Source organism: Anopheles nili, chromosome 3 (genome assembly GCF_943737925.1).
Source record: "Anopheles nili chromosome 3, idAnoNiliSN_F5_01, whole genome shotgun sequence".
Classification (NCBI taxonomy): domain Eukaryota; kingdom Metazoa; phylum Arthropoda; class Insecta; order Diptera; family Culicidae; genus Anopheles; species Anopheles nili.
In genome coordinates, this window is record NC_071292.1 from 50337955 (window position 1) to 50362107 (window position 24153).

Sequence of the window (24153 nt, forward strand, 5' to 3'; positions counted from 1 at the left end):
AGGGGGCACAAAAAGTGGGTTTCCTCAGCTTTATCAGCTGAAATTCGAAACCCAAACCCAAATGTCGTACGTAAGGTGATCTGATGCTTTCTCTCTCTCTAACTCTCTGTTCACTGAGAGTTGAGACACCTGCAGGCAGGGCACAGGGAGCTCGATCGGCAGCGCAGGGAGAGAAAAGAAAAAGTTTTGCATCATCTAACGCGCGTTTCATAACCCCGCGTTCAAAATCTTCATCAAACGCCACGGCTCAGCAGCTAGAGGCGGAAAAGCAAAACCTTCCACGATGAAGCAGAAGGAAGAATGAGAGTGAGAAAGAGGAGGGAAAAACAACCCCTCCCTCCCAAAGGGGTGGGATTGAGGCGAACCGGAGCGCAGCATAAAGCAAACCGGAACAAGAAACGGGAAAGTTGTTAAACCACTTCTCATCTCGGCGGCCGGTTTCGCCAGCGTGACATCGAAAAAAAAGGGGGGGCTGTTCGAGCCTGAGCAAAAATGGCTATATTGTCTTAGCACAATTGGGTGAAGATCGCGAAAGTTACCGTTATCGAAAGGACACACGCCGTTTTAGTAGCCCGGTCACATTTATTCCCCCGGTTTGATTTTTGACGTGCTAGCTTTTCCCAATCAATGTAAGCCATGCGATCGAAGGTGTTAAAAATGACTTTTTTTTTGCAACTAATAGTACGTCAGCGCTCGGTTTCAATATTTACATTTGTTTGTGTACATTTCCTAAGACACCCTTTTACCTGCTTCCGGGGCTCATTTACCACACACGCAAGCCGGCTCGTTTCCGCCGATGAGCATGATTTTAAAAGCACCGGTTTTGACCTCATAATACCGTCGAAAAAAAGGGAAAGCCCACCCCTGAGGGAATGGAAAGTGAATCCGCACGGTCCGAAAGATGGCGAATTTTCGGCTAATTTAAGGTTCCCCCTAACGGAGGGTTACGCGCTAAAGGGCGCGTCACCCCAAAACCACATACCTATAAAGGGCGCAAATGTGTGTTGCTTTATTTATGGCTTTTCTTCTAGCGGACTAGAACACGCGCGCGCGCGCGAATGGTTTCAAGCGAACTTTCACCAATCCCCCGACGGAAGTGGAATCCAAGGCCACCAAGGCGTGTTTTAAAACTGGATGCGATATTTGTTCTCAACCCGCGCCAAACTACTGCCCCTTCGCTGCTGGTGGCCACCGGTGGTCGATGCATTCGATGCATTACCGACCATTTTGTCCAACATGGACGGTTTCGGTGGCAGGGATGCCGTCGACGTTTGACCGATTGCGGACGTAGCTGAAGAGCTAGCAGCGGCATGGAGAATACTGGAGCTGGGCAGCGAGGAGGACGTCTTGGCGGGTGGTGGTGTGGCCACGTGGTGCACCGTCCGGACGGGTGACCCCGACGGGAACTTTGCGAAGAACCCGTGGTGGAACTGTTGCGTGCCTTGCGGTGACACGTTGTGGTAGTTTTGCGACTTATTCGACTCCACCGAGGTCGAGGGTTGGTGATGGTGGTGTGGCAGGAAGCGTGGAGGTGTGCGGGATGGCAGCTGGTGTGAATGGTAGACCGGGTTGGCCACGGCGTGGTGGCCGGAAGGTTGCGGGCTCGAACGTGGTCCCACGTTCGAGTGGTTCGATCCGGAAGAGGCCGAATTGAGGGAATCACGCGAACCGCTTCCTTTGGGTGTTGCACCACCCGACAGGACGTTTGGTTTGCGACCCCCGTTGGGCAGGAGCGAGCGTTTTAGTGTTCCGGAATCACCGGAACTTTTGCGCGATTGCGACGATTGTGAGGAGCTGGTGTTGTGCAGGTGTCCAGCTGACGTTCCTGTGGCGCTTTTTGGGGTTGGATCCTCGAGACGCTGGTAGTTCTTGGTGGAAGGATAATCACCGGACGAACCGGGTCCACTTGAGCCGGATTTTGACGAACCGAAACCGAACTTCGTCCCTGTAGGACCGGTTACACCACCACCGGTTCCGACGGTCGTCATCGAACCGTACGATTTGTGTTTCATCGTGCCCGCACCCGGGAAATTCTTCGTCAGCTGTAGCGTGTCCTTCATCTCGATGTAGCCCCCCTTGGCCAGCGAAAACTCACGACCCGTCCGCTTGAGGCTGCCCCCATTCTGACTCGCACCGGAAGATGACGCCGGTGACGGTGGTGTCGCAGCGCGCGACTTCTTTCCATCCGTTCCACCGTCACTCAACCGACCGTACTCGATCTTCCGCGGTGGTTTAAGGCTTCTCGGTGGCCGTGGCAATGCACTCGGTGGCAGTGACGATCCACGGTGGGCTGCGACCTGTTGCGCCACTCCGGACAGCATTTTGGGCACCTTTTTGTGGGAGAAACAAAACACACCCATGGTTTAGTTTGCTTTTTGGTGGGTTTAAATCGCACGAAAGACAAAATACCTTGCTGCCCGATCCGGATGTTCCTTGGCCTCCACCTGGTTCATCCGCACCACCACCAGAGGGCGCACCGATGTTACTGATGTCGGTCATGTTTTGTCCCACGGTCTGCGACACGTGCGCAAGGTTCCCGAGGGTGCCACTGGATGAACTGCTCCCTCCGCGTTGTTTCTGTGAACATCGGCCCTGTTTTTCCAGCAGGACCATATCTTCCGCTTTCTGGCCACCTCCGCCTCCGGGTTGGTCACGATCGGGCGGTTGTTCCGAGCGTCGGTCCGATCCGAGGTGCGTTAGATTCTGATGGAACACAATTGCGACGGTTGGTTAATGAAAATTCCGTGGATATTTCTCACCACTCCACACCTCGTACCTGAAGAAAAGTTTCGCTGTTATTCGTCGAAAGGACGGACACTTCGTCCGCCAGCAGGGATTGGATGGGTTTTTTCGTCGTCAGGCTCGGGAAGCAGCATAGACCGCGCTACAAACGGGAAAAACGTGACGAAGAAATGGAAACATTAAAACAATGCAACCGTGGAAACGGATCGATGAAAATGAAGCCCAAAAGAGGACCTTAAAAATTGTAAAAATTGTTGCCAAAGGCTACCCAAAAGTAGCTGCAGCTTTCCTTACCTCGATTGGTCCTTACAGCATGGCAGGCAAGAATGTAAGTAAAGGGAGCGGGCGGGGGGAAGGGCACAAAAATCGTCCAGCAGCGTGCATACGCGTTACACACGCAAAGGCACACGCAAACACACACCGGGTAACCTACGGTGGCAATAGCTGGCTGTGGATCGTCCTGGGATGTCCTGGGAGCTCCATCATTAGAGTTGTCGAAGCGACCAAGCGCTTGCTAGTGATGTCAAAGCCGCTATTGCTAATCGATTGCTTTGTAGCAGAAGCAAAAAAAAACACACACACGAAAAAAAAGGGAAAACATAACCTCAACGTCTCGAGGACGTTAAAGGACGAGCTGAAACACATTCGGCATGATGGGGGTATGGGAGTTCGTTTTCGTGAATGTATGCTGCAAGAGCAAAGTAAGCTGTGCAAAAATTGGGAAGAAAAGGAACAGGAATTCAAACAAACAAACAAAAAAGGACAAAAACAACACAAAAAACTGCCACAAGGATGGTGTACATCGGTTTCGAAAAATGCATTGGTTCGACTTTATTTTCGTACGTTTATGTGTGCCTAGCCCCTAGGAGAGTCCTTCTCATCGCCCAAGCTCCTTTGTCATGCTGCGGACACCCTGATATAGGTGTGTGTGTGTGTCTACATCTTTGTTATAGGCCTAATCTCCGTATTCAATCTATCTCATCCTAGCTACGTACGTAAGCTTAATAACATGCTGAAGACTCGCTCGCTGAAAGCCAAAAAGGATCTCACTGTTCCCTAAATGTGCCTAAACTAATGCTAGCTAGTTGCGCGGTGTTTCCTACACGTATCCTTTCCAGAACCCGGGCGATAGATACTATACTGTTACTGTCATGCGTTGAGACATGCGGTTTTCCAGCGGTAGAAAACCCTCGCACACAAAAAAAGCCAAAACCAAACACCTAAACGCAGAAAGGAGGGCACACACACACAACACGAAGCTCGAGGTGTGCCTGCATACTTACTCGAGGGGAGGGTGTGATCCGCCTTCCTGCCGCTGGAGGATCGAGTTTTGATTTGAAGCGAAATGGAGAGCGCGTTTTAAATAAATTAGTGACAAATTCTTACATGGCTAGCGATTTTAACGGACACATAATATATATAAAAGAAACCCCTCCCCCACCCCCACGGACACAAACAAACACGCAGGACATAAACCATTACAAATGGGTGGAAAAGGTCTTTCTATCTCTTTTTCGCTCGCTGTTCACGGACACCCACTGCAGGCATGCATAATTCTTCCCTCATTTTGCTCCTGTACGATCAGCAGGATCACTTCCGGTTCAGTGTTCCGTTTCATCATCGATCTACGGGGAGGGCTTGTTTCTCTCTCACACCACACATAATTGGTGCCGGCGAACATGTGCGAAAGTCATCACCCATTCTCACCCAACCCGGAGGCGGTAATAAATATAAAGTACAAAAAGGGATTGCGCACCCTCGCACAAAGGGACGAAAGGGTTGGGCTTATGTTGCCCGGTTGGAGCACTCCCATACGAAAGCACAGTGTGTCGGCGCCGCCGGCAGCAGTCTCGCGGTTTTTTTTGTTGCGATTTCGTTCACTCTTCAACATCTTTGGTTTTTCCACGACATGCATGCGCGCGGCGGCGGTGGCGGCGGAATGAAATCGCAGAGGAAAAGAGGCGGGATTGCGTGGGTGCGTGCGTGGGTGAATGGAAGCAGGATGCTGTCCCGCATCGGACCACTTCAGTAGAATGTTTCCGGTTCCGAGGATGAAGATGACGCGGATGACGATGACGCCGACGATGACAGCAGCGAGTCCGTGGCCGATGTGGACACATTCTTACACGAAACCGTCAGTTGCGGTTGCCCAGCTTCCGTCGGTCCGCTAGAGGGCGTGTTTGTGCCCACGGACACGGTGGTCGCGTGACCAGCCGTCTTCCGGCTCGCGATGGCCGGTGTGGAGGTGGTTTTGGCCATCATACTATGATGGTGCTTTTTGGCCACCCCACCATTACCAGACGCCGACACACGGTGGGGTTTCTGCTGTTGGGTCTTCCCGCCACCCCCGCCACTGGTGGACACACCGGGCGAAGAGGAGGCGGACACGATGCTTTGGCGGGTGGCGATGAGCTTGGAGGGGTTGGTGTTAGTAGCGACCGCATGCAGCAAGTTACCGTTGCCGTTCGCATCCGCGCTGGAACCCGCCGACGAGGTGTCACTAGCGGTGCCGAGTCCGGATGATCCGGCACGGCCACCACCATTGGCTTTCAGCTTCGCCAGTGCACGCGCCCGCTGGTTTAGCTGGTGTTGCTTTTCCGCCAGCGACCGTTCACTCACCTTGCTCAGCAGCTGCTCGTCGAGCTGCTTCAGCTGGTCATCGATGGATTTTCGCTGCGCGTCGTAGCTTTTGCTGTCGTAGATGGTGTGCTCACTCCCGGCACCGAAATTGGCCGTGCTGCTGTAGTTCGAGGTGGTACTGCTACTACCAGGGGATGAGTAAGCGCCACTTCCAACACCCGGACCTCCAGGGACACCACTTCCGGTGCTACTTCCACCACCACCGGCACCGGTGGGCAGGTTGAGCGAGCTTTGCGCAAACGAGGTCGAATTGGCGACCGAAGGACCGTAAGAGGATGCGTAACTGGACACGACGGTGGCCGCCGTCGTAGGACCGTACGGTCCGACAACAACGGAGGAAGGATCCAGCAACGAACCACCGGCACCGGTGGTCACATCGTACGCACCGCTCGACACATCCACGTACGATGCCTGTGAGTTGTAAGCTCCTAGTGGATTCAATGCGAAGCTATCTGTCGATAGGTTGTACGATCCGTAGGAGTTTGTCGAGCTGCCGTAAACTACGATATAACGATTGAAAAAAAAATCCCGCCCAAATGTTACTAACTGTGTCCTCACATCGACGAAAGTATGCTTACTCACTTTTTTGACCCTGGTACGCCCGAATCATTGCGTCTTTCTCGGCGAGCCGGTTCTCCACCAGCTTCAGGCGCGTCTGCAACTCCGTCACCTTCCGGTTGGCCGCGTGCACTTCGTCGAGGTAGCGGATTTTCTCCTGCTTCGCTTCGGCTAGGATGCGTTCCGTTTCCTGCGAATTTCGCTCCATCGCAAGCTTGGCAACGTTACGCACGTTCGATTCCTCCAGATTGCGTTGCTCCAGTTGAGCGCATTCGGCTTCTAGCCTGTAAAGAAAGTAAGCATATTTTGGAGTTTAACATTTATAATCGTCAAAAAGGTTATCCCCAGGCTATATGCAGGTGAACCCGGACCGGGGCGTACCGAAGTATTTGGGCATCCTTTTCCCGCAGCTGCCACTTGAGATTGTCGGTTTCGCTGTTCGTGCTGCTGCCACTCCGGTTCGGCAGATCATTGTCATACTCAATGCGTAGCTTCCGTTCAGCTTGCTCACGCCGTTCGCTTGCATTTTGCAACGACTGCAGGGCGTGCTGCAGCTGGGCGCATCGCTCAACGTACACTTGTTTCTGGCGGCACTGAAAACAAACAAAAAACATGATTGTGACCGGTTCTGATCGATAGGCTGGACGGCCTCTGAATGCTAACCTCTTCCTCGAGACGCTTCAGCGCGGTGTCGAGTACGTTGATGTGAATCCGCTGTTCCTCGAGTGTGGCGTTCTGAGCCTGCAGCTCGATGCACTGCCGGCGGTTCGCGTCGATCAGCGATTTGTCTGCAATGAGGGAATTTCGAAATGTCAGAAGGAAACCCTAAACGGTTGCAAGATTGTTCATGCAAGGCTTACTTTGATTTACTAGCTGCGAGATAAGCACGTCCTGTTGCGTACGACCGAGCTGATGATCGGACGAGGCGTGTAGCTGGCTTTGGTACACCTCAACCTGATCGCGGAACGCTCGGTTTAGCTCCTGCAGTCGTCGGCAGTCCTGTTGCAGGCGCGTGCGAGCCGCACGCTCTAGTCGCTCCCGTCGATCGCAGGATTGCACCAGTTCCTCATGCACGCGGTATATGTTGGCTATTTCCTGTTCGAGCTGAACAAGACAAAAACACACAATTATTAAGCTAATCACATCCTTCCCTAAACTGCAATTAACATGCGGATAATGCACACCTACCTTTTGGCTTTTAGCAACCTTCAGGTAGCAGTTGCTGAGCTGCTGCTTAAGCAACGAGTTCTCCTTCAGCATCGCTTCCACCTCCTCCGGGTCGATATCGTACAATCGCGTCAAATCCGGCTGACTTTTGCTCTTCAGCTTCCCATTAGCGGTTCCTCCACCACCGGCCGTTGTTTCGCTACCACGCCGACCTTGCCCCTGACCAACCTTACCCCCCACCTTCTGTTCTCCATCGGCCGTAGACGCCGAAGAGCCCCCGCTCGATTGCTGCCGGCTGGTCCGGGCAGTAGCCCTCGACAACTTCACCTCCTTAGCGAGATGCTTCAGCACGTGGCTCTGGTTGATGTACTCCTCGTTGATCTCCGAAATGTCCTGCATCGGACCGGCCGGTGCCGATTCACCGTACGACCGCGGACGCTCCTTCTTCATGTAAGGCGGCGGACTGGAAGCATACTCCCGGCCCGAGGACGCCACCGAGCTGTAGATGTCGTCATGAATGATGAGCGTGTTGTAGGACGACTGCGACACGTCCATCGACGAGCGGTTCGAGTTCGGTTCCTTAAGCGAGTTTCGATTCGAGCCCGCCATCGAGCTACGGTTCGAAGGAGCTTCCGGTGCGCCAGTGCCGTTGGAGTACAACCCCCCACCGCCACGTGTCTCGGACATGCTCCGGCTGCTGCTACCACCGGATGGTGTGGCGTAGCGTGTCGAATCCGAGGAAGTGTTGGATGAAAACTTATCTCCAATGTACCGTGCTGAAAAGGGTGAAACAGAACGTTACTGTTTAACGTACATTGTGTTCTAGAGGTACATTGAGGGAGGTGGGGGGCCGAGGAGGCCACTTACCTTGCATTTCGTTCACCGGTGTGACACTTCCTTGCAGATTCTCTTCACCCTGCGGTTCGACCCGGGCATGACTCAGCACGTAGCGCTCCTCGCGCGAAAGGTTCTCGTTTGAGGTGGACACATCCGTATCGGAACCGGACAGGCTGCCGATCGGTGAGCCAGGATACTTCGGAAGCCCTCCACCGGTACCTTGGCCGGGTGCGGTTTGTGGGCTTGGCGGTGGTGGCAACATTGACGCACCGGAAGACGTCACCAGCATGGGGGGCCGCATGAAGGGTAGCGACGGTATTTGGGGTTGCTGTTGGGACACCTGCGATGACACTTGAGCTGTCACTTTGCCGGTACCGTTTGGCTGCTTCTGCTGAGGTCCTGGACCACCGGACACGTACTGGGAGTAGCGCGTTGCTCCTCCATTAGACATCGTAGTACGCCGGATGTGGATGTAACACAGGTTAGCGTGTTTTTGTTTTGTTTTGTACACGTGTTGCGTTTTGCTTTGAGCTGCACACTTCACATTCGTCCTTGCGCAACCAGCTCAAGTCGGGCGCTGCCGGAAAGGATCACTGATGCGCCTGCGTTTCGATGTCGAGATGTTTCGTTAACCAAACCTTCATGGCATGGAGTTGTGTAAGTAGCTATCTGTTAACGCTCTACCGCTATTTCCACAATTTATGAAGGAAATTATGCGGGGATTTGGGTGCGCTTTTATCGAACAAAAAATTAAACGTTTTTCGAACACTTCACTACACGGTTTCCATTCTAGGGAAAGAATAATAAGAGGGGAAATAATCATGAAACTATGCTGATATATGGGCGTATGGAACTTCGTATGAAATAGAACTAGAAAACAATCCTATTATGCTGCTTCAAATTAGTTCATATAGACATTTCACGATCAGTACATGCGATCGATTTGGGGCGAAAAAGAGGAACGACGAAACAGTGATCTGGAATGCGCAATGATTCATCGTCTGCGCGTGATCGATTCCTTCATCATCAGAGTACGTTTTTGTTGGATTATACGCATTCCATTCGCCCGAACACGATCCGCGGTAAGGATGAGGCCGCAACAAAATAAACGAAAACAATTAAACCAACACTCCTCAACTCCAGATCACTATGCCAGCGAAACCTGGCCGTTTGATTGCTTCACCAAGCCCAGTGTCTGCTAGTTGTTCGTTTCTCTCGCTCTAGCGTGGCGTCTGCTCTCGTTCTACAATCCGATCGTAAGCTTAATTTCCGAAGCGCACGTCTCACGCACACAGCCGCATGCACTTTTTTTCTCTCGAATGGAATGGAATTTTTCCCCGCACCACCCTGACGTTTTCTACCAACTCCCCTTTACACCGTTTCACCTACTCACTGGAGGACTTTGCCAAAACCTAATTATTCGCACGGCACACGTTCAAGGCGGGATTTTCGATGCATCGATCTCGATCAAACTGTGTCGTTTTGCTGATCGCACCAGCTTAAACAGAGCCGCGATCGCGGTTTAGCCGAAATTTCACCGACGGCGTTCATGCACAGCGCATGCTGCGTACTTTTTATTACGCACAATCCAATGATCGCACGCAGTCGTCTGCGCATAGATTCTAACTGTTAGCACTTTTAGCTGCTGCTGGCTAACGTACGATCCGCACAACTTAAGAACCGTTTGTTCGTTATAATTTCGCACAGTATCCCAGCACTTACATTCGTTGCGTAGAGTACGATGGATTTTTGTGAACTCCCTCTGCGTTGCCCTTACAGCAGCCCTGATGAGAAACTGTCAAAATATGTATGACAGGTGTGAAACCACTGTGAGTTATTTCTGGACATATTGTCACTTACAATCTAAAACAAATTGATGGTTAATGTAATTAATATTTTAGAAAATATTGCCGATTAATGTGTAACATTTTGGATTTTATCTTCAATTTTATAATCTGGTTTAAGGCCTCGGAATGATGTTTTTTTTGAATATCTATGACCACTTTTAACACGGCCTCTTCTTTGTCCACGAATTGAAACGTCATGCTGAATGTGACACTTGCGCCAAAGTCGATAAGCGCGCTCGTTTCGACCGGTATTCTTGATAGCATTGTTTGGTTTTACAGTTCAAATTTGATTTAAAGCCCTATAAGATTATTACAAGGAGTAGAAGAAGAAGCCTGCATTAAGCTAGATGAACATCTTACATTCCTGTTAAAAGCAGCGATATTACGTAAGTTTCACTGTCAAATGTGGGGTATAATGCAAATAGTAAACAAACAGTTCGCTAGTGTTTGCATTACTCGTAAAGTTGTAATATATTAACTCGCAAAAATGTTGTTAAGATCTAGTGCCATATTAGCTCGGTCCATGAGCTTAGAAGTCCGTCACCTTCTACTCGAAAGCAAAATAGTTATCTCTCCGAGAAACACGCGAGGAATTTGTAGTGTTATTATGAATTCCTACCATGCCCACAAACAGCATGTTCAACCTGCTATTGCTTTCATTCAATACCTTAGCACCACCGGTAAGATTGAAGGCGCCTAGTTTCGAGAAGATCATGACAGAAATTCCTCCATTTTGCGGGGATCATTTATCTGTCCGTCAATCATTCGAAGCCTCGTATATAATTGATAACGCTTCCGTTTGGAATACGATGTTTTTACTCTCGGTTTCCCATACTTTGCATGCCGTTTGTTGCTGTTGCCTTACGCATTGCTTGGTGTCATTGGCCACGGACACGTGAAACCGGTTTTGTGGCGTATCATTGCTTAAAGCATAGTACGCAGTTTGCAAAATGTGTTCTAGCGAAACCAACTCATTTCCAAGCTGATCGTTCATCGAGCATCACTGATGGCGAACATTGTCTGGTTGTTTTCCATGTGCACCTGTACCCTGCTGCTGTTGATAGCAAGTGTATCTGGTGCGGCCGTGAACGGTAGCAGCGATTGTGGCGGGAATCGGTTCGCTCCGGCATGTATCGAACCGCAGCTGGTGGCTAAAATCGCTGATATCGAGGATCTGCCCAACCATCCCGAGAAACTGCTCATCGATGTGCGTGAACCGGCGGAACTGGCTGCAACGGGACAGATCCCCACCAGTATTAACATTCCGCGTGAGTTATCGCTCAAGATATGCACAATACTCTTTACATTAGCAAGCATGTATCGTTAAATTATGTTTGCAGTAAAAACCCTTCGCACTGAGCTCGGGATCAGCTCGCAGGACTTTGAAGCGAAGTATGGGCGCAAGAAACCTTCCACCGATGATCCGATCATTTTCAGCTGCCGTTCCGGTGTTCGATCCGGCCAAGCGGCAATGGAAGCAGATCAGTTGGGCTTTCGAAAGTAAGATTGCGGTCATTTATGGGCGCTTTTGAGTATAGTTTGACACGCTCTGGTACTCTTGTTTAACTTTTAGCGTAAAAAATTACGTCGGATCCTGGTTGGAGTACGCCGCCAAGCATGATTTACCAGTATAAACGCTCACACGTGCTTTTGCCAGATTATGAGAAATTGTATTTCCAACGCATCTATGAGAAAAGTTGCCACAAGCTAATTAAGTAAAACTAGCTAGAGCTTGCGATGTAATGTAGACACTTTGTTTGTGAATAAAGATGTGACTGGAGAAACCTCACAAATATCAGAAAACGACTAGCGTGCGTCTTATCTACTGACAATGATAAGGCATTATCTACAACATTTGCTCGACAAGTCGCATTTAAGAGCTATCCAAAATCATAACGTTATTTTCAGAGACAATCCCAAACTTACCTTGTGACCTTTCGAAACCCTGCATACCGCATACCATGTCGATCGCAACGTACGAAGAAGTGCTGGAGTTACCTAACCACCCGGAGAAGTTACTCATTGATGTGCGCAATCCGGATGAGTTGGCAGAAACTGGCAAAATTCCGACAAGTATCAACATTCCACGTAAGTCACAATTACTTTACTTGCAACAAACATCTAGCAAGGTATCACGTAGATTGTGAAATGTGAATTCCTTGCGATTTCTGCTCGAATTGATTACCCAAAACCCAAACCCCATGTAGTGGATGAGGTGAAGCAAGCCTTCGGACCTGAAACCAGCAGTGCGGATTTTGAGAAGCAGTACGGAGTCGCCAAGCCGGCTGTGGATCGTTATCTTATTCTATCCTGTCGTACAGGTCGTCGAAGCCAGCTAGCTCTCGAAACGATTGCTGAGCTGGGATACCGAAAGTAAGCTTTTCTACATCGACGCCCTTACGTAGCATGATCGCATTAACCCATTCTCGATAACAGCTACTAATAAGCGTATGTGCTTTCATTGGGAATTGCTTGATAACCATTGGTAGTAGTAGCAGTCTATATATATGTACTGAAGAGCAGAAAAGATTGGCATAGGCTTCACATTTAGCAATCGAGTGGCAATTGTCGGTACGCATTCGTCCTTCCGCATCTTATATTGTTTTTTTACAGTGCCCCTTCTTGAGGATGGCCTAAAGCTAGCAGCTGATGAGTTCAAAGAGAAATACGGACGAGACAAACCGGATGCCGGAACGGAAGTAATTTTCCACTGCAAGATGGGTGGACGAGCGCAAAAGGCAGCCGATCTTGCAACAAGTTTAGGATTTACCAAGTACGTAGTGTGTTGGGGCTGCCTAGTTTAATTGCTTGTCTAACACGTTATCATTAATTTTCATGCATCTCTGCGTTTCTAATCATTGCATGCATGGTTGAATATATCGACACCACTTCATACCCATTCTTCCTTTAACTTACAATTTACCTTACATGATTTACCTGCCTTCGGTTGTGTATTGCTTTTCGATTAATGTTTGCGTATTGACGACATCGGTGGATGTTTTATCGTTTCATTTTAGCGCTCGCAACTATAAGGGCTCCTGGACTGAGTGGGCTGCAAAGCAGGGAAAATAATGGCCAAACGAGCTAGAATTTTGTTGTCGATTGGTAAATAAATCCAACGTCCAGCATGGCACAAACCGACTTTCATTGAGATTACATTGCGGCATCAGTATGGTTTATCAAAGCCAAAATCAAGCTGCTTTAGGCGAAAATGAGAGGCTCCGTAGGAGTCATTCAATGTTCTAGTGATATAAGTCGTTCAACATTGAGTTTATGTTTATTTCCCTTTTGTTGATTTTGTAACAAAGTAATGTTATCGTGACGTCGTTGGGTCATCTTACTGGAGGCAGTTATAGCATAAGCAATTTTTGACTTACACTTTCGTTAAAGGTTTACAAGGTTATGGCAATTCATTACTAGCCTTAGCTAATGTCAGCTTTGTTTGTTAAGGTTTGTGCCTTCAGCAGAAATGATTCGCTTCAGCGGCAATTATGAGGAAATTAATATTGTACATGATTTTTAAGAGACTATGATTCTCTGAGTAGATTGTGCTATGCTGAAGAGCCATAAATTCTGAACCAACACAGGTTGAGGAAAACAGGTGTCTCGCAGAACAAACATTTCATACCGATATTTCTAAGTCTTCCGGAAAAGTTTCGGACCAGGATATATTACGAGACAAATTTGATTACTTTTAGGGTAACATTCTATGCAAGAACGTGCCTATGTCTCCATTAGCTAGATGGACACTTTATTATTTCTTCGCGGACTGTATAGCGTTACGAACTGCTTCTGCGCGTTGCTCTTCGGTGGCGTTTTTTGGAAGATGTTGGACCGCATCGTAGATCTTCTCGCCCTTTGCTGCTTCCATTTGTTGAGCTGTTCTTTTCTCCATCTTTGTTGAAGGCTTCCACGATGATAGATACTTTCCGTGAGTGTTATGCAGTACAGCGTCTGCTAAGATCGCTTTCCAGCTGGGTTGTGATGCTGGAACTTACTCGCGATAGGCATTTATAGTGGCGAAAATAACGAAACGATTGTTTGCTTCACACGCTCGTAATAAGTTGCTGCAGCATGCACATTAGAATGTTTGAAAACTAACTCAATCGGTGATGCCAAATTGTGCTGCCAACACCAAAATGCGTATGTAACGATTCTTTTCATCGTCAGCGGATGTGCAAAGAGACGATTCTGGCGATCGTCATCAGATTTTTATTGACGATCGCCGATCGATATTGTTTGAATATTAAAAATCTGAGGCCTAAACAATGCCACGTGCACTCATCGGCATATCAACGAAGTAAAGTAAATATTAGCATTTCGCGAGTGTATGCACCGATTTTGTGTTCCAAAAGTATTGCCTATCCACACGAGAGTTCCCGCATGGAACCCCAGCTAGCACCGGCTTTCAACTTTACCCGATCGATATTGTTTGAATATTAAAAATCTAAGGCCTAAACAATGCCACGTGCACTCATCGGCATATCAACGAAGTAAAGTAAATATTAGCATTTCGCGAGTGTATGTACCGATTTTGTGTTCCAAAAGTATTGCCTATCCACACGAGAGTTCCTGCATGGAACCCCAGCTAGCACCGGCTTTCAACTTTACCCGTAGCGGCACACTTAGCTTGGCGCAATTTTCCATGCTAGACTGCAATATTTTCGCCACCTTGGACAACTGCGCACGTGGCACCTCGTAAATCAGCTCGTCGTGCAAATGCAACACCAGCCGGATCGCACCCAGCTCCAGAATGTCCCGATATTTGAGCAAATTGCGGCGCATGCGCGCGATCGCGTTCTTCAGAATGTCCGCCGCCGATCCTTGGATCGTGGTGCATACAGCTTGCCGTTCGGCTTCGGCACGTTTGCGGGTGTCGTCGCTGAAAATGGCGGGAAGGTAGCGTCGTCTTCCGGTTAGCGTTTCAATGTAGCCCAGCTGCCGGGTGAGCCGGATGACGTGCTCCGTGTAGCGCCGGATGTCGGGATAGCTGGCGTGGAACTGCTCCATCAGCGTGCGTGCGGCATCCTCGTCAAGCTGCAGCTCATCAGCCATTGTTCGCGTTCCCATGCCATAGATGACACCGTACACGACCACTTTCGTGCGATTGCGAAGGTCCTCGCTTACGTCTGATTCCCGGTCCAGCTGGTTCCAGCGAGCCGCTAGCACCCGGAAGATATCCCTGTGATCTCGCGCGTACCCATCACCCCCTAATGCCGCCAGCAATCGACGATCCTGCGAGAGATGCGTCAGGATACACAACTCAAGCTGGCAAAAATCAGCCGACAGAAGCACCGTTTCCGGATCAGCGCATGCAAACGTACTGCGGCAGCTGAAAACGCGCTCGTCATCAGTTTCGAACCCCAAACCGAGTGGTACGGAGAAATCCTTCACTATCGTTTGTAGGTTAGGTTCGTGCATCGTGATGCGCCCGGTCGCGGTGAAACAAAAGCTCCTTCCATGCGCTCGATTGTCCCCTGGTCGGATGGTGCGATAGAGCGGTTCAATTGTGCGGGCCAGATTACTTTCGATCTTGCGGTGTGCAATCACCAGCGCCGCCAACGGACTTTCGAGACGTTCCAATACCTGGCGCGCCGTGCGACAGTGCTTACGGTTGCCATCGGTTAGCCTCAGAGCGGCCGCAACCGCACGAGATGAGCCGAAATCGAGCCGCCGGTTGCCGTTGAGTTTGCGTGCTTCATCCGCTATCCGGTCGCGGCATGTTTTAAGACGAACGATCAGCGCTTCCAGACGATCGCGGTGAACCGGAAAGCCCACCACTTCGGATCGTGCCAGTGCCAACTGGACGGGCATTTCGCGGGATCTAAAGCAGACCGGCAGGGAATTTCCGCTTGCCTCGAGACGCTGATGGACGTGCGTCATTAGCTGGCTAACAAGAAGGCACTCCACGGTGCAGCTGCAAACAATACAAATCACCTTTAGGTTAGCTTAATGTAGGGGGGCTCGATAGCTGAAGCGTTAGCTTGCGGCACAATCACACGGGTTAAAATCTCGACTGACCTTCCCTCGAAACGAAAAAATAAGAATAGATATAAGGGAGAGCCTGCCAAAAAAAAGCAAACTTACCGTTGTTTTGCTTCAATCGGGCTCCGGTAATTAAGACCATGACCGGTCCACTTTGGCGTGTGCCATCGCTGACCTGTCCACGCACATTCGGCCTGCTTGAGCGCGGGGCAATGTCGCTCGATCATCGCTTCCATCGTTAGCGTTTCCGGTTCCGCCTGCAGCAACCAACAGGCGACGCGCGGATCCTGCACAGACGCCATCAGCATGCTGTCACTTTCCGCGACCGGGATCAAACCGGCACGGTAGATAATTTTTAGCTGATCCTTCGCATCCAGCAGGGTGATGGTGAGCTGTTCCTTACCAAACAACCAGCGCACGAAGCGTTCTTTTTCGGTACCATCCACCGAGGTCTCGTTTTGCAAGTCGACGTAGTACGCGGTGGATGTACTGCTAGGAATCGCTATGGCCAATCCGGCAAGATACAAGCTTTCTTGGAACGTGTATAACCGACGACGTTTCAAGGAGCGTGTTTCGCTGGGCGGGTGGCCAGATTGCAGGTGGCCTCCAATTTGAAACTCCGACAAGGAGCTCAAATCATCCTGTTCTACCCCGAACGATATCGTTATCGAGTCCTGGTCCGCCATGAGTTGCCGGAACTGGTCGAACGTGGTGGCGTTTTCACAAGCATCTATAATCGTTATGCGACTCGTGCTGTCGTTTCGTTCTTGTTCGGGATTGTCCCTCCGGTTACCGGCCATCAGGAGCGAGTTGTGGAAATTTGTCACCAAACCGTTAGAGGAATTTATAGACGCTCCAAGTCTACCGGATGATTGTTCCATCGGCGCATTTGAGGAGCTGAGAGATTCACTAGCATCAGCTACATTCGTTGTGCCTTCCACAGGGACTCCTTCTTCCGTTTTCCTTTCAACCGATATCGTCTCGGACCAGTTAGGATTTGCCAACCCGTGTTCTAGCTGAAGGAAGGTGCGCGCCTCCTGAACGATCAACTTTGCGGCCTCTTCCACCGTCACACCAGCGCGTCCTGTGAGGTAGAGATTTCGCAAGCGCTTCCTGCGAGCCGCTTCGTACTCGTTCTCATCCTCCCGTGCCCTTTCCGCCTCGAAACTGGCCCGATTGTGAAGGATGTTTTCCACGGCAAGCCGATCGGCATTCGCAAGTTGAACCAGTCCAGTTATCCCACCGTCATAGAGCAACCGGGCACGCTGTCCATTGAGCGACGGAATGCGCATCAAATCGAGCAGTTCGTGTGCAACACCGAAAAACAGACGCTCTCGAAACTGAGCTACGATCAGCCGCAGTAGCGTCCAGTTAAGTGAAGCACAAAACGTGGCCACGATGCCGGCAAAGGTGGACGAAATCTGTTGCAGACTTTGCAGCAGTCCACGGCAGCATTTGAATGTTCGCGCTACGTCACACAGTGGCACTTCCCGGACAAGCTCGAGCAGTGCCAGCGCAGTGTAGAACCGTTTATGCACCTGCAGAGCGCGATAATCCAGATTGCTGGCTCCACGCATCGCACGCACGAGGAACGATTCCTTCACCCCGACCAACTCGCCAACGCGCTTGGACGCTTCCGGAAGCTTCTCCCACATGTCGAGGAAGTCCATCCAATCGATTTGCTGCCACTGATACGCGACCGAGTAGGGCGTCACAAGGTACACCGCGTGGAGTTCCGATTCTAACACGAAACACTGGCGTGCCCGCTGCAGCTCACTGAACAGGAGAAACCCATCCTTCGGGGGAAGCGAAGCGGCTAAACAAGCGTGTCCTAGTCGCGTGGCTGTTAGCACGGTTAGCTTTCCTGTCGGTGCAGTGCCATCGTCTGCTTTCACGTCGCTTTGGTGTACACGGATGAATTCGTATTCGAGCAGAAAGGATATGCACGCTGCTATTGGATCTGAATCGCCTCGATCGGTGGCCTCATCGACGTTCACCTCCGAAATGACCTGCTGGGCTTGGATGGGCTTCGTTAGCAGTAGCTTATCATCGATATGGAAACGGTACGATTTTTCACAACTATACAGCGTTGCGTTCACAAACGATTCCAGCTCCTGTGCGGTGCTCGCACTACCGGAAGCTATAATTTCCAACACCGCACGCTTAAGGTGTGTCTGAAACAAACGAACGAACGATATGAGCCACGTGATGCAAATGCTTTGAACGTGCATACCTACGTAATGCTCGCTGTCCAGGCACGAGTTCAACGACGGAAGTTCTGCTCCGATCAACTCTCGACCGATCTTTTCTTCCGCCGGGCTGCAGATCAACACCGACTCGCCCAGTGTGTCCTGCCCAGTGCGTCCTGCGCGTCCTATCATCTGTCGGTAGGTAAGCGAGCTCATCGGGCGGCCCCCAAATTTCGGTGTCCGGACGATAACACGCCTGGCAGGAAGGTTCACACCGCTACTGAGCGTACTCGTGGCAACAATGATTCGCAGGGTACCGTCCCGGAACGAACTCTCGACGATGTCTCGTTCGTCTGTCGTTAGTCCTGCGTGATGGAATGCGACACCATATCGGATGGTTTTAGCGAGTACGTTATCCAACCCCGCTGGGCAGTTGCGAAGCTGAAGCAACACCTCTTGCTGCCGTTCACTGTCCACCTGGTCGCGCAATCGTTCCCGAAGCGCACCATGGGGATGATTTTCCTTCAGCATCGAATGCAACGTGCTGGCAAGGGTGATAGCGAGCTGTTCGCACCAGTCCTTTGAAGGACAGAACACTATGGCGGAGCATTTTTCGAGGACTGTTTCCACACACAGCAGGGCCACGTGATCGGGATCCTTTGGTATGGAATAGCCGAGCAGTGTTCCCTTGAGAAAGCGTATAGGTTCGCCTGTCGCTCCGTAAATGGTGCTACCGATTTTCATCATCTCCTTCAATGCAATTGGCCTAAAGTCTGTGCAGAAGAGGTCCGCATCCAGCCACCGAGCGAGCAGCTCTATGTTCGGTAGTGTAGCGGACATGCAAATAATCTGAATCCGGTGGCCACTCCGGGCGGACACGTATCGAATTTTTGTCAGCAGCAATTCTAGAATATAGCCTCGCGCAGGATCGGAAATGAGGTGCACTTCATCCACCACAACCAAGCCCAACGTATCGAGTGTGGACTGTTCGAGCAGCCGGTTCACAATCGAATTAGCCTTCTCTATCGTGCAGACGGCCAGATCGACCGACTCGAAGCCACCTGGCGGGTGGTAACCTCCGTAAAAACCCTCCACACGCATTCCGCCGGGTGCCAGAAGATCCCTGAGGTAGAGCATTTTTTCACGCGCCACGGCTACGAATGGCAGAATCAACAGAGCTTTCAGTTTACGCTCCGCGATGGTTTTTGCGAGAAGAAACTCACTCACCAGCGTTTTGCCAGCTGATGTTGGTGCGCTGTAGACGAGATTTTTCCCCTCCAGAAGGACCTGTAATGTTTGCAGTACGATTTTAATAATAGCTTGCGAAATATAGAATGTCCTTGATTACCTCTCTGCGGGATAAACATTCCACCTGCCATGGGAAAAGTTCGACGATCCCTTTCTTGGTGTATTCTTTCGCAACCGAGCTAGGTAGGCCCCAATTAGAGAGCAGCCGTAGGTCCTTAGATTGATCGAGGCTCATCCCCAAAGGTGGAAACCGTCTTTCACATTCCCCTGCTTCAATCAATTTGTTAACTTCGCTGGGTTTGTGCCCTAAGCTAGTAGTCAATAGACCGCTATCATGAGCGGAGTCGACGTTGTGTGGCATCAATGATTCGTTTGATAAATGCAGGAAGCTTGCGATTTCGGACTCTACAAATTCATGCAGTGCCGTTTTCTCAGCTTGTTCTTGCAGCTCATCGTGTGCGTCGTTCTTCAGTACAATATTTGCCGGCACAAGAGGTTGAGAGAACGTGACGTTCTCTATGTCCAGGGGAAAGTCCTCAACCGTTTCGTTGACCGAATCTTCAACGCGCAGCGATTCTGCTAGTAGCGAACTAGCTTCTAGAAGATCGTCCAAAAGTGGTTCGCTGGAAATGGCACGATCGAACAGGGTCTCGCTGAAGATTTCCAATTCACTCTCCGTTGCCACTGGAATGGCCTGTTGCGTTTGTTTGGGAAGCTGGACGTTCGAGGCTGTTCCGTTTGCAGCGTTGAGTGTGAAATCACTCTGGTCGAAAAGCGTTTGATAATTATCATCTTTTAGCACATTCTGTGACGAAGGCTTAGTTTTTTCGCTAAAATGACTCAACGAAAAGTTACTGTTTTGGAATATTTCATCAAATTCATCACTCCTGCGTAAGGACATCTGTTTTTCCAACGTGCACCCATCGCCATTTCCATTCGGACTGGCTGGTCTTTTAACTCCACCTTTCTGGCGTTCTTGCTTTTGATCAACATTATCACGATTTTCCTTGATGTAGTCTTGGAAGACACTGCTGTCGAAGTGAGCTTCATTAATACTATCCTTCTTCAGAAGCGAGTCGCTGGTGAATTTTTTGTTTGGCTTCCGGTCAGGAGTGCACAATTTTTGTGGTTCGATTCCGCGACAGGAACGAGTTCTATTTTTATTTTTTTTACTGTGATTGGGAAACGTTTGAAATCGAGCTCGTACGCTGCGATGTCGCGATGATTCAGCCGTACATTTTACGTTTGTTGGAGATTCTTCGATTACATCCTCGGTACTGCTCGATGGGTTCAGTGCTTTGTTTCTCCGCGAAATAGATGCGCGTAGTGTCGACGCTGAAGGAGGCGTGTATGGTTTATCGAGTTGTTTTTCCAGTGCCTCTAAGGTGTTATCACCCATCAGCAGTGACTGGGAAAAATCTGTCATACTTTTCAGTCAACTTTTCGGCATCGAAGTTTTTCACAAATTGCACCATATAAACTTCTTCTTCTTCTGCGAAGTGGGATGTAGCCGGCTGTATTGAATACCCCTAGGGGCCACTTCAAGTATATTCAAAGGTTGACCACTTCTTTGTAGGCTCGACTAGCTAGAGTCATATGCCTTTGGATAGGTTGGGTTGTAATTGTTATTCTATGGTTTGTTTTGTATGTTTGTTTTATTTTGATTAGTTTTGTTATGTTGTTAGGTTTGTTTGGTTGATATGGTTGATTTGTTTGGCTCGGAGATATGAAGTTTCTATTTTGGTTGGTTTGTGTTTATACTTGCTTCTTCATTAATGAGGGTTCCTCTAGTCTGTTTGTAATTTTTTTAACCTTATGTTGGGGTTTTTTCTTCTGGTTTTATGATATTTCCTGCAGAAAATTTTTTTATGGAACCCCGTTTCGAGTACTTTGCATATATCACAATCTCCACTTGTTTCTATTTTCATAACACTTGGCCAATATCTGGGGTAGTCATGCCCTATATTATATTATAGGAGATATTAATATTCAGTCATTATACGAGAACGATTGAATGCTAATCGAATTTAATACACTGTGATAAATAAACACACCAGTGATATTTATTAAAACCTGATCATCTTTCGAGAAATATGCCATGCCAATTCGGATTTGAATTTCGTTTTAGAAACCTGTTCAGCATAGCTAGCCAGTTTTTACGCCTCTTTGGCTTGATCGACATTAGACTGTGGCTCGGCTGCAGGATGCCTGCGATTCGGATCGTCCGGCTTCATAGCTGGGAAAAACAATACCTCTTTGATGTTGTTCGTATCGGTCATGAACATGGTCAAGCGGTCGATACCCATGCCCCAGCCGCCAGTCGGTGGCAGACCGTACTCGAGAGCCGTGCAAAAGTTCTCGTCCACCAGCTGAGCCTCGTCGTCACCGGCTGCCTTATCCGCGGCTTGCTGCTCAAACCGTTCACGCTGTACCACTGGATCGTTCAGTTCTGTGTACGCGTTACAAATTTCCTTCTTCATCACGAACAGCTCGAATCTCTCGGTCAGACCAGTCATGCTGCGGTGATACTTTGCGAGCGGGCTCATGATCTGCGGATGGTCGCAGATGAACGTCGGGTTGATGCAAGTTTCCTCTAGGTACTCGCCAACCAGCTTGTCTAACAGGCGAGTTGCCGTGCGTGGCGGCGTACATTCGACCTCGTGTTTGCGACAAAGCGCATCTAGGAACTGCAACGCCTCTGGAGTATGCAGCGTGTCAGCAGGCGGGAACTTTACCTTCAGTATTTCCTCCAGCGAGCTTATCATGGAAATGCGCTTAAAAGGCGGCGTGAAGTCAATTTCATACTCTTGGCCGTCCGGCCCGTCGGGATGGTACTTAATCTTGTGTGTACCGTGGATTTCGTACACCATCCCCGACAGCAGCTTTTCCGTAATCTCTATATTGTCGTTGTAGTCCGCGTATGCCATGTAGTACTCGCAAGTCGTGAATTCCGGATTGTGGGTAAGATCGATGCCCTCGTTACGAAACTGCCGTCCGATTTCGTACACCCGGTCCAAGCCGCCAACGGTAAGCATCTTCAAGTACAGCTCGGGGGCAATACGCAGAAAGAGGTCCATGTTCAGGTCATTGTGGTGCGTGATAAACGGCTTGGCCGTTGCACCGCCCGCGATCATGTTCATCATGGGCGTTTCGACCTCAAGAAATCCAAGGCTATCGAAGAACCGGCGCACATAGCTGATGATCTTCGCTCGGGTCACGAAAATATTGCGTACGTTGTTGTTCAACATCAGATCCAGATATCGCTGCCGGAACCTTGTCTCCTTGTCCTTCAGACCATAGTGAAGGTGTGGCAGCATATGCAAGCACGGTGCGAGCAGCTTAATTCGCTTCGCCATCACGGACAGCTCGCCCTTTTTGGTCTTGCCTGGTTCTCCAGTCACTCCAATGATGTCGCCACGCCTCAAGCGTTCCATTTCGGTGAAGAACAGCGGCTGGCTCTCATACGTACTAGCGTTGGCCATCACCTGCACCTTGGTGCCCTCACCTCGGAGATCCAGGAAAGCCAGCTTCCCACTCGATTCGCGGATCGCGTGCACTCGCCCTGCCACATGGACCACTACGCCAGCCAGAGTGTGACCGTCCTGCACGTCGTGGTATTTCTCGGTAAACTCGGTCAATGAGATCGACACGTGGAACTTGTGAGGGTACGGATGCGTTTCGGGTGATTTTTTCAGCTCCTCCACCGTCGAGGTACGCAGCGTGAAGAATTCCTTCGCAGATACTTCCTCATTCACCTTGACCATCAATTTCAATTGAGCAGCCCCTTCGGCTTGAGGCTGCAGGGCCTTTTTCTCCAACTTCTCCTTTTCTTTGGCCTCAGCCTTCAAGCGCCTCTTCATCTCATTCTTGGACAACTTTTTATCGGTTTCGCTAACATCGGCCATTTCCAAGAGACAAATATTAACCTTGCGATGGTAGAAATTCGGTCGACAAGACTCAGATAAGTGTTTGCCAGTGAAGATACTCAAATGCAGTTTATGTGTAAAACAAATTGCGTAAATAATTATTCGCTGAACACATGGAACAAAAGATTTTCCAGCTTAACTTCACTTTGCAGCTTTACCGAAACACAAGCGTTTCTCTCTTCTTATACTTCCTTTTCAGAGGAGAATATAAACTGATCCTGCAAGACAATTCAACGCATTCAGTGCCTTGCCAGCGGTACGGGACTACCAGTATATGTACTAACCTGAAAACACCGGTAAACCACTTGAGAGGAAAACCTTCATGCTAAATCTAACATTAAAAGTCACGAAATCGTCGCAAACAAATTTGCACCATATAAACAACAGTTGACAACAACAAAACAGTTGGCCAATTTTTAAAAACATAAATTTTGACATTTTGAAGTCGATGTTGAATGACGACAATATGTGATATAGCGTTCTTATAGTTCATACTTAAAGCTACTAATTTTAGTCAAATATCACTATTACTCATTTTACATTTACGTGTTGGTAAAACGCGACCTGTTATGTAGAGTAAAATCTCTTCCACAATCCTAGTTTAATCGTCCATCTGCATTTCTCTGGAAAGATTTGAAGAGTTGAGTTTTTAATTATAAACACAACAGTCAAATGTGGAAGTATAGCTGTTTACCATATGACTGTCAAAACAAGTTTTTTTTATCCAAGTAATTCAACGCTGCATTAGTTAAGCAATTATGTTTAGCTACAGCATAGCACAAAACTCTAAAGCTGCATTTTAAGACCACATAAGAGAGAGCGAAAAAAGTGTTCAAAGTATTCCGGTTGCGAACGGAATTGTGGAAAACGATTGTGTTTAAATAATACAATAGAGCAGCAACCGCGTGCAACCCCGTAGCATTTGAAACCCCTCTGCCACACGGGTATTTTGTCGTTCTCAGCCTCTCCGCTTTAGTGTTTCTTAAAACCTTTCGCGTACTGCTTGTGTTTTCT

The 24153-nt window shown here is 49.3% G+C and overlaps 5 protein-coding genes across 7 annotated transcripts; 2 read left to right on the forward strand and 3 right to left on the reverse strand.

Moving 5' to 3' along the window:
- Positions 1-997: 997 nt before the first annotated feature.
- On the reverse strand, positions 998-8395 carry LOC128723166 (uncharacterized). The gene is made up of 10 exons (XM_053816881.1): positions 7975-8395; positions 7129-7883; positions 6801-7044; positions 6604-6728; positions 6322-6533; positions 5965-6224; positions 5362-5882; positions 2777-2884; positions 2410-2703; positions 998-2330 (listed from the first exon to the last, which is right to left on the reverse strand). Exons 1-10 carry the CDS (start codon positions 8393-8395, stop codon positions 1125-1127), a joined length of 4146 nt encoding a protein of 1381 aa, XP_053672856.1. The 3' UTR covers positions 998-1124.
- Positions 8396-10008: 1613 nt separating this feature from the next.
- Positions 10009-12922, forward strand: LOC128722495 (rhodanese domain-containing protein CG4456-like). 2 transcript variants are annotated; one of them, XM_053816162.1, is made up of 4 exons: positions 10009-10177; positions 11700-11879; positions 12405-12564; positions 12809-12922. In XM_053816162.1, the coding sequence occupies exons 2-4, from the start codon at positions 11753-11755 to the stop codon at positions 12861-12863; spliced, it is 342 nt and encodes a 113-aa protein (XP_053672137.1). In that variant the 5' UTR covers positions 10009-10177; positions 11700-11752; the 3' UTR covers positions 12864-12922. The 2 variants fall into 2 exon arrangements, with proteins under 2 accessions (XP_053672137.1, XP_053672136.1); XM_053816161.1 differs by lacking the exon at positions 12405-12564 and adding an exon at positions 11999-12164 and having other exon boundaries at positions 12809-12863.
- Positions 10256-11588, forward strand: LOC128722493 (rhodanese domain-containing protein CG4456-like). Of its 2 annotated transcripts, XM_053816159.1 has the most exons (4): positions 10256-10471; positions 10856-11059; positions 11132-11291; positions 11365-11588. In XM_053816159.1, the coding sequence occupies exons 1-4, from the start codon at positions 10279-10281 to the stop codon at positions 11423-11425; spliced, it is 618 nt and encodes a 205-aa protein (XP_053672134.1). In that variant the 5' UTR covers positions 10256-10278; the 3' UTR covers positions 11426-11588. The 2 variants fall into 2 exon arrangements, with proteins under 2 accessions (XP_053672134.1, XP_053672135.1); XM_053816160.1 differs by lacking the exon at positions 10256-10471 and having other exon boundaries at positions 10788-11059.
- Positions 12923-14223: 1301 nt separating the features above from the next.
- On the reverse strand, positions 14224-20639 carry LOC128725532 (DNA polymerase theta). Its single transcript, XM_053819284.1, has 4 exons — positions 19314-20639; positions 18014-19252; positions 15879-17950; positions 14224-15708 (listed from the first exon to the last, which is right to left on the reverse strand). Exons 1-4 carry the CDS (start codon positions 20637-20639, stop codon positions 14346-14348), a joined length of 6000 nt encoding a protein of 1999 aa, XP_053675259.1. The 3' UTR covers positions 14224-14345.
- Positions 20640-21369: 730 nt separating this feature from the next.
- Positions 21370-23118, reverse strand: LOC128724541 (lysine--tRNA ligase-like). Its single transcript, XM_053818266.1, has one exon. It carries the CDS (start codon positions 23116-23118, stop codon positions 21370-21372), a length of 1749 nt encoding a protein of 582 aa, XP_053674241.1.
- Between the last annotated feature and the right edge of the window lie 1035 nt (positions 23119-24153).